The sequence below is a fragment of the Mastomys coucha genome, unplaced genomic scaffold (genome assembly GCF_008632895.1).
Source record: "Mastomys coucha isolate ucsf_1 unplaced genomic scaffold, UCSF_Mcou_1 pScaffold23, whole genome shotgun sequence".
Taxonomy (NCBI): domain Eukaryota; kingdom Metazoa; phylum Chordata; class Mammalia; order Rodentia; family Muridae; genus Mastomys; species Mastomys coucha.
In genome coordinates, this window is record NW_022196906.1 from 51,261,695 (window position 1) to 51,278,791 (window position 17,097).

General features: G+C 48.1%; 1 protein-coding gene across 3 annotated transcripts in view; it reads right to left on the bottom strand.

The window, feature by feature from the left end:
• The window catches only part of Pstpip1 (proline-serine-threonine phosphatase interacting protein 1), a 40,608-nt gene extending 26,210 nt beyond the window's left edge, over positions 1-14,398 (bottom strand). Inside the window, exon 1 of one of the 3 annotated variants that reach the window (XM_031343320.1) lies at positions 13,919-14,397. In XM_031343320.1, coding sequence (XP_031199180.1) covers positions 13,919-13,954 — 36 coding nt within the window. In that variant the 5' untranslated portion in view covers positions 13,955-14,397. Of the gene's footprint in view, positions 1-13,918 lie in introns of all 3 variants that reach the window. The other 2 variants (XM_031343321.1, XM_031343322.1) reach the window with 2 other exon arrangements.
• Positions 14,399-17,097: the final 2,699 nt, after the last annotated feature.

Genomic DNA, 17,097 nt, shown 5'->3' on the forward strand with positions numbered 1-17,097 from the left:
TTCCTTGTCCTTAGGTTTGCAAGTCTCTCAGTCTCAAGCTAATAGCAGTTAATTTATACTATATCCTTTCTAGACAAGAAACCAGGGGTGCCAAAAGTTGAAGGGCTCACAGGGCCACTCATGAACATAGCAGATTCTTGGGTTCTAAGAATAAGAGAAAAAAAGCACCCTCTAAGAAAAGGACCCATGTCAGAGTAGGGCACTGTTTTGTCCTGCCAAACCCAGCCAGTGAGCGAGCATTTGCATAAAGCCACACCCTGGGAAAATTTGGCTCTAAACAGCAAGAGCTTCCTTCTCCTGGGTCCCAGGAAGCTGGGCTGGCTGAGGGTTCCTGTGCATTCATTAATTGACAGATCCATTGGTAAAGTGTTCTTGTAATCCAAGCATTGGAGAACTGGAGATTGGTGAATCCCAGTAGCTTGCCAGCTAGCCAGCTTAGTGTAATCAGCAAGATGTGATATCTCTATCAAACACACACACACACACACACACACACACACACACATGTATGCGCGCACACACACATGCATACACACGCATGCACACACATGCATGCACACACTCACGCATGCACACATGCACACAGATGTTTCAATTCAGTCTGTGTATACAAATTCCTCCCTCTAGAGCTGGGAGTTATCTGGAGGCTGGGATAAAATTCCCACAGGTTGGTGGAAGATCCCGCCTCACACTCTGCTCCTGGCCTGAGCCACACTCCATTCTTGGACTCCAGGCTCAGTTTCCACTCTTTTCTGAATCAAATCAAGAGTCGCCACAGGTCCTTCTGACACAACACCTCCTTTCATGCCACGCTGAGCTGTGACGACTCCCCCCACCCCCTACCCCAGTTGATTCCATTGCCATGCAGCTCCAGGAACAACTTCTAGGTTCTGTGAGGATTCCCCCTGCTCACCTCACCCCTGATTACCACCCCTACATTTTCTTGCTTGAACTGTCTTCAGTTGACCTTCTGAGCCTTCCTATCCTCTGTGGGCTGGAGACCTTGTGCCTGGGGAATAGGCTGTGGTCCTTAAAGCAAAGGCCAGAAAGCCACATTTTCACAGGCCCTGCAGATCAGGCAGGCAGTGGTCACGGTGACATGGATTCCCAGCAGAGCCTACCATGGTTCATGAAGGAGGCAGTGACCCGGGCTGCCAAGGTTCCCTCAGAACCTCCTTGAAAAATGTTGGGAGTTTGTGGAGCATGAAAGAGGGCTAGAAATTAAGAGCCTACCAAAGAGTCAGAGGTAGGACATCACCAAGAAGAGCCAACCACTATGAGGGACTCCATAGTACTCCCAGGGTAGGGATGTAGCAGGAACTTCACATGAGTAGGGAAGCCAGGCCACACAAGGTAACCAAAGGAAGGCCCAACCTCAGTTTCCTTACCATCAAATGAGAACAAAACCACACTACCGAAGACTCAACTGGCCAAAACCATCTTGAAAAAGAACAAACTTTGAAGACACTTTTTGGTTCCAAATTTTATAGAGCTACAGTAATAAAAACTATGGTACTGGCTCAAAGGCAGGCCCATAGAACAATGGGATAGAGAGTAAACGGCCCAGAAATAGGGGCTGGAGAGACTGGTCAGTGGTTAAGAGTACTGGCTGATCTTCTAGAAGACTGGGCTTGATGCTCAGCCTGGTAGCTCACAACCATCTCTAACTCCAGTTCTAGGGGATCCAATGGCTTCCTCTGGCCTCTGCTGGCAATAGGCATACAACTGATGCCCAGACATCCATGTAGGCAGGGCACTCCATACACATTAAAAAGAGTCCAGGAATAAATCTTCACATGTGTGTGTGTGTGTGTGTGTGTGTGTGTGTGTGTGTGTGTATGTGTGCCACATGCATGCAGGTCCTCTCAGAGGACAGCAGAGGGCGTGAGGCTCCTTTATGAGCCACCTGTCAAGGATGCAGGTCCTCTGAAGAACAGAAAGTACCCTTAGCCATGGAGCATGTCTCCAGCCCCTGGTCAATTTGATTTTGCATGGGTACCAAGAACATCCAGTTGGGAAATGACAATCTTTTTCACAAATAGTGCTTGGAAAGCTAAATATGCATGTATAAAGGAAATGAAAACAGACCCTTACCTTATACCATGTGAAAAAAAAATCAATGCAAAATCTGTCACAGCACAAATGTAAGATCTAAAGCTATAAAGATCCAAAAAGAAAATTGAGGAGGAAGTTGTCCTGATGTGGAATTCACCAATGTCATCTTGAATGTGATATTATGACAAAACAAACAAAAATAATGGGTAGGCTGGGCTTGAATAAAATGAGTAAATGCTTATGTGTGAAAGGACAACATCAAAGAGAGTAAAATGACAACTTACAAAACAGAATGCACGATTTGAAAAATCACATACTTGTTAAAGAGTAAGCATCTACAGACAGAACTCACCAAGAAGACAAATGACACGGTCAAAGATGGGCAAAGGGACTGACGAGACAAGTCTCTGAAGATATCCCAGTGCCCAACAAGCACTGGAACAGCTCTACACCATTAGTTGTCAGGGAAATGCAAATCAATCACAGTGTAATGCCACTTTATGCCAACTAGGATTGCCATGACTCAAAAGGAGGAGGAGGAGGAGGGAGAGGAGAAGGAGGAGGAGGAGGAGGAGGAGGAGGAGGAGGAGGAGGAGGGAGAGGAGGAGAAGTTAACAATCCTAAGCAAAAAGGTGGAAAATCATATCCCTTCCCCATTGCTGAGGGAAAATAAAATGGATCAGTCAGTATGAAAACCAGTTTGTCACAACGTTGCTGACACTGTTCAGGGCAGAACACTTGCCTAACATGTGGGGGGCCCTGGGTTTGATCCCAATGCTGTGATGGAAAATATGGCATTACCATGTGATCTAGAAGCTACAGTTCTAGATCCTCCCTGAATGAAAAGCAGCATTAATCATGACAGCTAAAAGGAAGACATGGCCAAGTGTCCACTGGTGATGAGTGCATAATCCAGGCATATGCTCACTCACTCTCTGCCTGAATTATAAAGAAACTGTACTTTTTTTTCCCTGTAAAACAGTCTAATAAAAAAAAATTCCATGAAAACATATTTTTAAGAAGAAGCCACTTGGCATACTTTCAAATTTCTCCAGGCCAGCACTTCTTCTTGGAACCAAAATAAGGACTCAAAGTTGCATTTTATGCTAAAAAAAAAAAATTATGCTTATAGCTGCATTGTTCTAAATCAGTGAGTCCTATAAGAGTGTGAGCCTGAGCTCAGAGTGAGGTCTACTCAGAGCGAGGCACAGGGCCCCATTTGCTTTAGGAATGAAAACCTAGAAGGATACACTGTGGGGTGAGTTTGCCTGCTCAATTCCTGCAGAACTAAAATTTTCCTGCTTTACTAAGATACTTTGGATCATGAGGTCATTTTCTGAAACCCCAGACCTGTGATGGAACGTGCGCAATTGTGCCATACAAGAAGAGAAAATTCCTAAGAGATACTACAGTGTGAATGAGCCTCAAAGATGATATGTCAAGTCTATTGAACCAAAGGACAGTAAATATGGTGAGGCTCTACTTGTAGGAATGTGGGCACCTGGACTAGTCAGATCCACAGAGGCAGACAGTAGAGCTGAATGTGGTGGGCACAGCTATAACTGGGTCACTCTAGAGGCGTACAGCCAAGTTTGAGGACAGCCTGGGCTATATAGAAACCTGTCAAGCAACAAACCAACAAATGCAACTGAAACCAACAAATGGAAGGAGCCAGAGGTAGTGATTGGGGTCAGGTGAGAGTCCCTACTTGGCACACGCAAGGCCTTAGATTCAATACCCAGAGCACTTCCCCACCCCCACCCCAATGCTCACACAAGCAGAACAGGGTGAGGAGAGAGTGTCCTCCGAAGTCCTACAAGTCAACGCTTGGCTGCCTGCCTGCGGCACTAGGGCAAGGTGGCAGAGCCTTTAGAAGGTAGGTCCTAAAGAAAGGAAGTTACATCATTAGGGACCTGCTTTTGAGGAAGGCACTGGGACCCAGGTTTCCTCCCCGACCTCATCTCTTGCTCTCTCTCTTTCCCTTCCACTTCCTTCGTCCTTCCTGTCTTCCTCTCCCACACTCCTCCCCACTTTCCTTCCTGGTTGCCATGAGGCAAGCAGCTTTGCTCCAACCAATGTCCTGCGTCACTAGAGGCAGGCGGCTAATGTCGTGGGACCAAGTAACCATTTGAAACCATGAAACCTTCCCTCTTCATAAGCTCCTTCCTCAGGTAGTATGTCACAGCCCTAGAAAGCAAACCTTGAGCAGGAAGGGAGGGAATCATAACCCTTAAGGGGAAGACGTTTCCGTTCAGACAAGAAACAGTTCTAGAAACAGTGAGTTTCTAGAACTACCACTGACTGTGGTAGCTAGGTACCCTGTTTCCTAGCTGAAGTAGGAATACCACTGACACACTTAACACGGGTAAAATAGTACATTTTATGCTACATATACATACCACAAAAACGCAACACACATACACCAAACCTTCAAACTCGACCTTCTTCTCAGGTGAGCCAAGGAAGCCAAGCAAATGATAGAGGCAGGGTGAGCTCCATCAGCACCAGGACTCATCACCAGAACTACGTTCTTCAGTGACATGCTGGTATGGCCACACATTTGAGGCCAAGTCCTCCCCCAGAAAATTTGACTTAATTGGTCTGCAGCCAGACACTGGGGTTTCTGAGAGCTCTGGTCCTGCTCCAGCTTCGACCTTATCTCCTCTGGTGCTTCATTCTTTGCTTCTGGCCAAACAGGCCTCCTTGTGGTCCCTTGAACATGACAAGCTGATACCTGCCGCAAACCATTACTCTCTTCCACCTGAGTGTGGTTCTGTTTCTCATTCCCATTGCTACAGGAACGAGAAGCCTGGGTCCCATCTGGGGCCACACCCTCACACTGGAGCAGCTACTTGCTCATACCTAATGGTGGCTAGTCTGCCTATATACTCCATGACCCACTGCACCCAGGGTGCAAGGCCCCAGCAAACATTATCCTACCCCAAGGGCTTCTCTAACCCTAGAGGCAAGCCAAGCCCCACCTGGGTCCAAGTCTCTAGTGCCATTTTTTCCTGTACCATCCCTGATTCCTAGCTGAACTAGGAACACCAGACTCTTAACAATATTGCACACTGTTCCAAAAAGCTGAAAACAACAATTTTGGAACTTTTCACAATGAAGAAAGGATAGTTTAAAGAAGAGGGTACAACCTGTTATCAATCCATGTCATGATACCCCATTAACATGTGCAGTTTGTATGTGCGTTCTCATGCTTGTGTGTATGTGTGTGCATGTGTCTGGTTTATGTACTTGTTCACTGTGTGGGCACAATTTCCTGTACATGGAGGTCAGAGGTCGGCTTTCAGGGGCCTCCCTTGGTTGTTCTTTACCTTGTTATTTCATTCATTCATTCATTCATTTATTCATTCATTTTCAGACAGAGTCTCTCACTGAACTTGGAGCTTAAACCAATTCACTTAGGCTGGCTGACCAATGAGCTTCAGTGACCCACCTGTCTGCAGTTTCCCTGCATGGTGGCTATAGATGCTGTCTGACTTTTCTGTAGGTCCTGGGGATCCAAACTCAGCTTCTCATGCTTGCACAGCAGGTTCCTTATCAATGGAACATCTCCCCAACTCTGCTGTTATATATCAGTTAACAAATTATTTTATTTTTTATTTTTAAGACAGAATCTTGCTCTCTTGTCCAGGCTAGTCTTGAACTCATGATTCTTCTATCCCAGCCTCCTCAGTGCTTGGATTTTAGTTATGTACCACGCCCCCTCTTCATTTCCTATCCCCCACTGTGCCTGAATGAAAATAATTAAAAAAAAAAAAAAAAAAAAAAAAGAATAGGAATGTCATGGGACCATTAGTGTAATTGAGGGAGATGACATGGGTCATCTTGTGATTTAAAACTAAAGAGACAACTCTCTGGTGGTAGAATGTCATTTTGGACAAAGTTAAAGAGGCATTCTAGAAAGATTTATGTTCAAGAGACACATATCCAGGTATAAATCTTCCCTGAGACCCATGCTGTCCCTGCTCACTGTGATGAACCAGTGATGGTCTGTTACCACTGCCTGGAGCCTCCCCGCCCTCCAAGCCAGTTTGTAGGTCATCAATGGTGACTCATGGCTCTAACATAGATAACAAAGTAGGGCCCCAAAGGGAAACTACTACCTCCAAGCTCACCCAGAAAGTGAGGGTGAAACCCGGCCATCAAGAAAGCCTGTTCCCTTGGTAAATGACAGGGCCTCGTGGGAGTGGCCTTCAAAGCCATCACCAAGGGTAGCCCTTGTGTGGGTAGCTCACTCAAGGCATTTTCAGCTTCCCCACTTCGCCATTTCAGCAAGTTCCTTCCCTCAAATGCTTTGTGATGTCAGCCAGCTGGGGTGAGGTAGGGGGTAGTCCAGCTGCAGCCTGCAGCCACCGCAGGAAAGGCAGAAGGAAGGAAGTGCATATGCTACCCATAGGGATAGAAGACTTTCACAATCCAGCCTGGGCTTCCCTTCCTACAGGACTCTGCACAACATCAGCTGTGCCTGGTCCCCTTTCCACACCTCTGCTCCACCCTCCTAGCTCCCAGATTCCCCACCCCACCCCAGGGTCTGCTCTAGCTCCATGCAGATGCTGGAAGAGCCTGAGAAACGTTTGAGTTTTTGGAGCCTAAAATGCAAAGCCGGCCATCTCACACTTTCTACAGAGGGTGAATGCTGCAGCCAGTATATCCTTGAGTGACAATAGGCAGGCATCGCAAAAACAGCCAAGCACCGCCACTGGGTGGTGAAGCCAGAGCAGGTGGATCTCTATAAGATAAAAAGGAAAGGAGGAAGGAAGGAAAGAGGAAGGAAAGAAGGAAAGAAGGAAAGAAAGAAGGGAAGGAGGAAGGGCGGGCAGAGGCAGCACAGTCACAGGCACAAATCTCGGCAATCTCCTAACACACCATCCCAGTAGAATGGACATAATGGTGCCAAGATTTTTGTCTCTGACCGCTCTCGTGCACAGCCTGTGGAAGAGGTAATGCTATCAGACCACAAACTTGGCCTAAAAATACTTTCTGGCCTTGAAAGCAGAATTACTTGGTTTTGTTTAAAAGCGTTCTCCTTTTTTTTTTTTTTAAGTGACGCATGTAATCTATATTTAATTGCAAAGAGTAAATACACCCCTCACTCCACTGAAATAAGAAAAAGCAGAGAAAGTCCGCCTCTCCTGAACCTGCAGAAACCAGTGCCAACCCAGGTAGGGGTTGGGCAGGCCCTCCCACAAAGATTAGACCCAACCAAGCTGTTCTTGGAATCCAAGAGCAGAAGGTATTGAGCTGCTCGTGCCCTGGAAGCCAGGACGCCACTGGCTATCTCCTTGAATGCTATATCTGGGGACACCTGTGGGGTGGCCATCCTGGTGCTAGCACAAAGAAGTACTGCTATGTTCTTTTGGGGGTGTCTTAAGCAGCTGAGACTAAGAAAAATCTTCACAGATCTTGAAACAAATATTTTCTTTTTTTATTTTGATTTGTTTAATTCATTGAGTGTTAAACTGACATGGTTCAGAAGTCAATGATAGACATGTTTATATGATGAAATGCTCATGGCCACCTGGCCTTATCCCTCCCCAACTTCTTTCCTCTTACCCTGCCAACAGCCTACCTTTTTCATTCATCCTGTGTATCCTTCCAGAGACTCTTGTTGTAAAAATGAGCTGATGCTGGTGTCTGCAGATCCCCAACTTACCACACACATTGTACAGACCTGTTCAGATCGTCCATCCCTATTCCTCTCACATAGCAGGGAGGAAGATGTGGAAGGTGGCTGGTGGCAGACAAGGCACCACCCAGAACCTCCTGGTTTATCTCCTTCTCTCTCAACAAGCCCCTGTTGCTTCCTAGCCACTGGCCCACATGGGACCCCTGGCCCCTTGACCCTCAGTAATGAAGTCCTGCCCTGTTCCAAGTCCTTCCTCAAAGCTGAGAGAGCTCTGGTTCGTCCCCCACAGGCTCAGACCCTTCCAAGCCACCTGGATCATCCCTGCAGCTATAAAAAGGCCCCTACTGTGGCCGGAGGACCTTTAGAGGTCTTAAAGTCGCTGTTCACACCAAGGCACCAACCTGATTCACTTAAACCTTAAAGCAGAGGTTTCTTTCAGACACAACTGAACTGTACAACTTAAAAATGGTTACAAAGGGAAAAGGAGAGTTAAGGTGATAAATATATGGGGTCAGTTGAAGAATTTATCTCTGCCCTGTCAGTCAAATCCCTACAGAGAAATGCAGTCTTTTGGTACCATGGCTATCACCCATTAGCCAGCTAGTGGTCGTTTGTTCACAACCAGTAGGCCCAGGTTTTGCTGTCAGCTCCACCAGTCCCTGTAGCCCCTGGGCTGTGTGCGACAACATTCAGTCTGCCATTGGTTCCTGCATGCTCAGGTTAGTTGCAATGATCGCCACTTTTGCTTCATGTCCTCTCAGTTTTGTCGTTTTGAGACAGGTCTCACTGTGTAGTCCAAGCTGGACTCAGACTCTTTATGTAGCTCATGCTAGTCAAACATAATTCTCCTGCCTCAGCCTCCCAAGTACATCATCATGAAGAAAATTTCAGACTCTGAAATGAATAAATTGTGATATACTTGATTCATATTTGGCCAGTTGCACGGCACAGTAGATTTGGAAATAGTGCTTTGCAGTTCCCTTCACGGTGATATTAGAACAACTTCCTGTTACGTAACACAACGTCTTGAGTTTTTTGTCTCAGTGCTTTTATACAAATATCCAAGGACAAATTCAACTGAATATATCCAAGAGGCAAGTATCCAAATGATGTATTTTATGATATGTGTATTTTTCTACAATTTAAAATAAAATTTTAAATAGTAGAAACAAAAAGAGAGACTACAAAATTGCGCACATAGTATGTGTATGCCTATGTAAACTAATCAGATATAGCAGATTATTATTATTTATGTTGTACAATGTAAGGGAACTCTTCTCTAATTTTTTCTCCATTTTCCCACTCTCCTTTTTGGGGTTTATATTAATGTATTTTCCTTAAGGAAGACACACTCATAGCTTTAACAGCCTAAGACAGACTTTCATGGCAAGCGGCAAATGTTTTCGGCACTACAGTAGACAGGTTCTACAAGAGAGGATAAGTGGCTTTAGGACATGCTGGCGTGAGGCCCCCTTAGGTTTCTTCTCTCAGCCTAAATGGGGAAACTCAGAGTCTTGGGACTGGGAAGGGGAAGAGGCACCCGCAGCTAAGGGGACACAAGGGGAGGGGCAGGCTCAGCCTTGAAGGATGAGATATGACTGTGTACTAGAGGGAAAAGCTCAGCCATGTCCCTTAGCTCCCAAACAAGAGGTGAAGGCCCATACCACCATATGGGCCTCAACCTCTTCCAACCTTATTTTTTATTTTAACTATCCCCAAAGAGATCTGATGGATCTCATGAAAATCTGACCCAGAAATGATTTTCCCTCTTAAAACCATACTCAAGAATTCCTTGGCAAAGGCCATTGGCTGTACAAGTCCCATCCAGCAGAGACCAGGGTGGGAAGGCAGTACTTGTTCAAGAGCATACCTTGCCTAACCCAGACGTTTGGGACCCTCGAGCTCACCAACTGAACTGTGACATCCTTGGAGGCAAGATAGTCTTATTTACCTAGGTGTGAGAATAAAACTCAAGGGTCCACTTTAGATCATCTAGCACAGAAGTCCACTAGAAAACTCAGTAGGGGCTGGTAAGATGGCTCAGTGGGTAAGGGTGCCTGCTGTCAAGCCTGTTGACCTGAGTCTGATCCCTAGAATCCCCATGGTAGAAGGAAGAGAAATGACTCCTGAAAGATGTCCTTTGACGTACATTGGCATGGCTTGGTGACATAGGAAATGAAACCAAGGGAAAATGAGGTCAAGAAGACAAACGGATCATGGGACGGACATTCATGGCCACTGGCATATAGGGATGTGGTGACATTGGGCTTTCTTATAACTTATGACCCAGTGCTAGAGCAGGTTCCCTAAGGTATAAAGCCCTCTCAGTGGGGGAAGCCTGCTATTCTCAGACTTAGACTGGGTCTCACTTAGCCATTGGCAAACCTACAATGCTCCTTGTCGTGTGTATGTATAACAGAAACAATCTATCCCTTCCTTTCCAGTGTGGCCAGCCACCCAAACTCAGTTCCGTGGCAGCCAGCCCCAGAAATGCTCTGCACAGCTGGAATCAGACCATCCATACTGTGTGTGTCTTTGCACTTTAATGCAAGGCTAACGAGAGACAGGACTACAGCTATTCCATGCTAAATGTCCCACTACTTCTAAGTCATTTTATCTGCTTTTTCTGGGAGAGATGACCAAAGACAGGACCTTGCTATATATCTCTGGCTAGTCTACAGGTTCCTTTGTAGCCCAGGCTGTCCTAAACTTACTATTCTCCTGCCTCCACTTTTCAAATACTGGATTAAAGGTGTGTGTTATCATGCCTAGCCTATCATATCTGTTTTCTGTAATTTCTTTGTCTCCTTTGCTACCAGGTGAGACTGCCTCTACTAGTTCAGGTCTACCAACATTTATCTATCACCAACTACAGCCCCTACATATGGCTGTATTTACAGGACCCCATGGACACACTTGCTGCTAAAATTCCTTCCCTAGATGGAGGCATAAACATCTACCCTCTGCTCCCATGGTTCCAATGACAAACTGATGTATGACTCCACTGAAGTCCATGGTGGGGAACCAATGAGTTTACTTACTGAGCAATGAGTGAGGGATTGGGGGAAGGGGCACGGATGGCCTTAAAGCAACCCATAGAAGGTCTGTACTCGGCACGGATGCTAATCTCCCCCAGAGTGTCACAGAAGGGACCTCTCACCTAGTCCTTCCCTGCGTATATGCTGTAGCCCTTACTCTAGAACCTGAGGCAAAGCCACGTGTAATTAGGGCAAAATTGCAGACAACTGGGAGGGAGGGCAGCTGGATACGCAGGCAAGGGCATCATTACTCTCTCAGCCCTTCCTTCCAAGAGAGAACCAATAGCAGCAAGCCCAGCAGAGACGATGGTTGGCAAACAGCCCCAGCTGAACTCGTAGGTGGTGGCAGTTTGGCTGGGAGGATAGTCTTCTATGCTACTTGTTCATATTGTGGGTCAATAAACTTTGTGGGGCCTGGCGAGATAGCTAGTAGATAAAGCACTTTGCATGTGAGTATAAAGACTCGAATCTGAATTTAAGAACCCACATAAAATCAGGTGCAGTTCATGTCTATAATCCCAGAGTGCCTAAAGCAAGATTGGAGAGACAGGAGAATTCCTGGAAGCTCAAGTGCCAAGAGCACACAGCAGCAGACAGGAGACCCTGTCTCAAGACAGGAGAAAGGGAGGCTAACACCAGAGACCACCCTCTGCTCTACACACACCATGGCATGCATGCATCCGTCTGCACTTACACACACAAATCCTTACACGCGCGTGCGCACACACACATACACACACATACACACACACACACACACGCACACACACATACACACACATATACATGCACGCATGCACACACATACACACACATACACATGCACACACGTGCACACACATACACAACACGCACATGCACACACACGTGCACACACACGCGCACACACAGGCACACACACATACACGCACGCACACACACATGCGCACACACATACACACACGCACACACATATACACGCACGCATGCACACACATGCACATGCGCGCACACGCGCGTGCGCGCGCGCACACACACACACACACACACACACACACACACACACACACACACACACACGGCTTTAGGGTATCTCCCGTAAGTATAGGAATGAGCTCTGGTGATAGCTCTTAATAATGATGTCTTTATTCCCGGGACACCTTTGCTTCCCTCCTTATGAACTGATGTTAGAAATTCCGCCGGTTCCCACTTAACAGTTAAGAACATTAGCTGCTCTTCCAGAGGACCTGAGTTTAATTCCTCCCATAAAGCGGTGGTTCACCATCATCTGTACCTACAGTTCTAGAGGATATGACGCCCTCTTCTGGCCTCCACAGGCATTGCATGCACATGGTGCACAGACACACATGCAGGCAAAATACACAAACACATAAAATAAAAATAAATAAAATGTCATAAAAAGAGGACTTATCCTTTCCTTTTCTTTCTTCCTCCCTAACTCCACCCACTGCCTCTCCCTGTCATCTGAGACAAGCTCTTACCACGCAGACCAGGCCTGCTTTATTTCAACTTACTTTGGCCCTCTTCTCTCTGCCTGAGCTGAGATTGCAGGCACTTGCCACCACTCTAGGCCTAAGACTATTTTCAAAGAGTGTACTGCCAGGCTACAGGATTCAAGGGCAGTGTGGACGGTTCCCACTGTCCGCTTCCTCCTTGTCTCTGCTTCCCTGGGAAGCGTCTTCCCTGGGAAGGCTTTGGGAGCCACTGTGATGAGAAGGCCATGAGCCTGCAGCAGCCCAGAGGTATAGCAAGTACAGGGTATGGCGTGACACCACCCAGGAAGCAGCCCCGGGGGAGCTGTCCTGCTGCTGCTGCCACACCCTGATGTCTTACAAGTCATCCTTCTGCCTGGCCCTGCCACTGGGCTGCTGTTTTCCTCAGCTTTGATCTGGGAAAGTTGAGCCCAGACGTTTGGGATTGGGATAGAGACAGTAGGGGTAAAATGGGTCATGGCCTTCCTGGGTTGCAGGGCTCTGACTCAGCAGCAATTGGATTCTGGCGGTCACCTTGAACAATGAGCCCCCAGTGAGCAAGACGGCCAAAGCGGCCTGCATCTGCAGCTCTGGACTTGGACTTGTCCTACATTCTTCTTTGTACAAATGGGAAAACGGAGGCCCAAACAGGCACAAGGTGCCCTCTCCAGGCAAGGCCCTCTGTTCCCTGTGAAGTCAGTTTCAAGGGAAGAAGATCACCCATACTCTAGCATGGACCCCAAGCAAAGCTGGGCAGACCCTTATCCTCCTGGCTTCCACCTTAGGAGAGGGCCCTGGGTGAGACTGGGGCAGAACCACGGGAGTAAGGGGTCCTGAGAGTCCCCTGTGGTATTGGAGCATTATCCTCAGGAGAAAGACTTCCCCAGCTTTAACCAAAAGGTCTCACTCAACCTTGTGTCTCTCCAAGGGACAGTCAGGAGTGAAGGATTCGAGGGGAAGTTGAAGGAAAAGTGGAAAAACAGGAGAGTTGGGCAAGCGCTGTGGCCTCTACTGCCCTCAAAGGCCAGGTTCCCTTATCTCATGGGCAAAAAGATTTGATTTACACCTGAGCTGAATTTGAAAAGGCGAGCAGGAAGCTGCCTAGCCCGGCTGCCTCCTTCAGGAACCTGAGGTATGCAGAGATCAGAGACTGGGTTAAGAGAGTTTAAACTCTGGCAAGACACCAGGGCTTTACTGCACTGGATCACCTCCAATGGTCAAATATCTGTACTTATCTCCATTATACAGATGTAGAAACTGAGGCCTGGAGAGACACGGCAACCGACCCAGCCCTTACAAAGCTGAGACCCTAACCAAAGCAAAGTCGGCCTGGTGCCAGGGTTGCTGACTTCTCCTTTGTACACTCCTCCCTACATATCCTCTTTAAATCCATTAGGCTGTCTGGTGAGCTCTGCCACTGGGGCAAGCATGTCCCAGAGAAGAATCAGCCTGGGAGTACAAAGGCTGTCCCTCTGCTGGCTGTGGGAATGATAATTGTGAGAGAAATTCATTATCTTAGCTAGGGCCCCTCTTTTACCTTCCATGTCAGTAGAGACCGTGGCCCAGGCTACCTGCATGATAATTAAGGCCAAAGTTAAGACACAACTTTTATGGGAAAACTGTACCCCTATGTCAGTCTCCAAGGTGATTCCTGCCTGCCTGGCTGGACCTGCTCTGCAAGCTCGCCGCCCCCGGTCCACTCCACTCACCCAGAAGGCATCTCGGAACTGCAGCTGGGCCATCATCCTCCAGCGTCTGTTGTGTCAAATGCTAGCACTCCTGCTTCAAGCAGCGTTGAACATGGGCCGGGAGCCAGGAGCAAGTCCCAGTCCTAGCGCGGCTAGCCCAGGCCCTCCCTCCCACTTCCAGCCGGCGCCGTCTGAAACGCTCAGAAGGCAGCCACAAGCCAGAAGCAACTGCCGGAGGGAGGAAAAAGGCTCAACCTGTTTTGGTTGGGGCTAGAATCAGCAGCGAAATGAGGAAGGAGCCCTGCCCAGTGATGGAAGGGTGGGCCACGATTTCCAGCCTAGGCTCTCGCCAGCCCCAATGATGGAGGAGGACGCAGGCTGAGGCCCAGGGCAGGCAGCCCAGGTGGCAGGCAGAGGCTGGGAGAAAGGCAGGATGTGCACAGGCCAGGCAGGCAAGCAGGCAGCCTGAGGCCGGCACAGGAAGGTTTGTGCAACCTCCCCCAGGGCAGGCGCACGACTCTAACCCACAGGAAGTGGAGCTGCTGCCGTTTCTCCTGCACAGCCCCGCCTGCCACCTGCCACCCTGTTGCCTGCTCATGTCCTGGCCCAGTTTAGCTTTAGAACCATCAAGTTAGGAATCCCGCGGCTGTTACTCACCCTCGCAGGCCCCAAGAGGTTAAGGTCTCACCCGGGTCAAGGACACCCACCATTCATTCCAACCTTAGCGGTTCAGGCCCTAGACTAGGTCCTACCCTCAAGTTGCTCCCAGCATGGGACAGACTCAGCTGTAGTCCGGGGGCTGTGAGAGCGGAGAGGTGGAGTGAGCAGGTAACCAACTGAAGGACCTCAGCCTGATGAGGCATGGGTCCTGGTCCCCGTGCAAATCTTCACCCATTCCATCTTCAGTTCGTAACTGTGATAGACGGAGGGAGACAGGAGTCTGGAGACTCGAGTTCAGCTTTTGTTTAATTTGGACTCTGCCCTTCAGTAGTGGAAGGACCTTGATTGACCTAACTCAGAGCCTCAGCCTCCCCATCTACCACCGCCAGGCTTTGGGAAAGTTTTCCATATCAAGAATGCCTCTGGAATTTGTCTTTGTAGGGCAAGCAGGTCCTGGGGAACACTATCCAGAGACAGGGTTTGCCTACTCAGCAGAAGAGGCTTCTGGGAGTCCTGAGCCCGGGGTGGACTGGTGAAAAGAATGAGTCAGGGACTGTCCACAAATCACCACCCTCACTGAGTCTTACCTTAGGACCAACTGGGTTGATCAGACAGTTGAGCTCCCAAGTGTGGGTTACACATGCCAGGACTTAAAGAGAGGCACACCCAGACTTCCCTAAACAACCCCCAAGAAGAAACATAGCAGGCCTGGTGCTGGAAGCCCTTCTCTCCAGAATCCTAAGGCTTGAGCTAATGAGCATCTCTTAAAAAGAGATTCAATTCTAACTGTTATTTGCGTGTGTGCCTGTATGTGTTGTGCTAGGTGTGGACATAGAAGAGGGGATCAGGTCCACTGGAGCTGCCTGATGTAGGTGCTGGGAATCAAACCTTGATCCTTCAGAAGAATGCCAGTCACTCTTAACTACTGAGCCATCTCTCCAGCCCTATATAAGCAGCTTTAGCAGCGAGACACCCAGGATTTTCCTGTTACTTGCAGGTGCAGACCGCACATAATGTAGTCACCTTGACTCCACAGGCCCTGCTGTAGCTACTTTTATTGTTACAGATTGGCCAGCTCAACATCTCCACCTGTAAAATGGGATGAAGCCTTGAAATCAGAAAGCAGACCAGCATCCTCAGTTATCAGGAGTCTTGTTTTAACTGGCCAGTCTGGGCTCCCTGCTAACCTCTCCAGAAATCTCTTCTCTCTCATCTGCTGGGTCAGTCCAACCCCTCTCTCTAGAGTCTACACCTCCAGAAGCAGCCACATCAAAGAAAGAAAGAAAGGGAAAAACCCAGGCTATTTTCTCCCAAGGCCTGTTCCTCAGCCTCTTGGGAGATCTCTCCTAGTGTCTTATTGGCTGAGAGTAGATCGTACTTCAGCATCATCACCATGACAACAGGCCCCTTGGTGCACTCAGAGATGCTGGAGAAAGTTACAGTGACCATGAGACCCTCTTCTCAGTGTAGAGCCATAAAGAATGCTGGTGACCATCTCCTGTCAGGCCCTGCTGGGACAGGTCTACCAGGAGGGAAAGCAGATCTGTTTTCTACTGTAATGGAATTACAGGCACGTTCCAGAAAGATCTCTCCTTATCAGATGGAACCAGAAGGCAGTGTTGTGATGAGAAGGCGGGAAATAAAGAGGGAAGGGGTTTTGCAAGGACAGTTAGAGGCCTGGATGGCGCTAGTAGGGAGGCTGAGGGAAGCTGTGGAGTGTAGAAGAGACAGAGGGAAGAAAGGATTGGATAGAGATGTGAAAGAAGCCTCAAAAGATGGAATTGTGTGGTAGCAAGCAAGCTTCCCTCCCTCCCCAGCCATCACCCACACCAAACCCAGTCCTTAGGGAGGGGAATCTGTGCCTGAAAAATCACAGCTCTTTAATCAGTGTTTCTGCTGCCTCTGAACATAATTTGCCTTGATGTCTAGGCGGCTGTGCCCCAAGCCACACTATGAGGGAGAACCCCACCCAGGTCAGACCAGACAGTTTGACATAGTATTTTGAATATATATCTTTGAAGAATTCAAGAGGTCATAGGTCCAAGGACTGAAAATAAACTGTAAAATCAGTTGTTACAGCCTTGGTTGCCACAGCTAGCCACCTGGCAGGATTTGGGTCTTTGAGCCATTTTTTCTATGTCTTTAAGCCATGTAAGCATCAGAAACATTGCCAATAGTAGACATTTGGGGATTATTATATTGATGGCATTTTTACTTACTAATTACAGTTGGACCCCCCCCCCATGGGCATGAACATTTGTGGAACAAGTCCCCAACTCTATCAAGTTCTGGGTTTTTCTGCCAGGTACACGATTGTCCTGTGCTCTGCTGGGGACAGGGGAGTTGAGCCAGGCATCTCCATTTATCATGATCAGACTCTTCAGCCCGTGACCGACAGGCAATTCCCAAGGGAGTTGCAAACTGGCCAGGATGTACTAGGTACATGGAACAGAAGTTTATCTGCTGAATATGTCACTTGTTGTCAGTCTGAGCCAGGGACAGCGGCCATGCCCCATCCTGAGATGCTTTTGGGGGGGTCC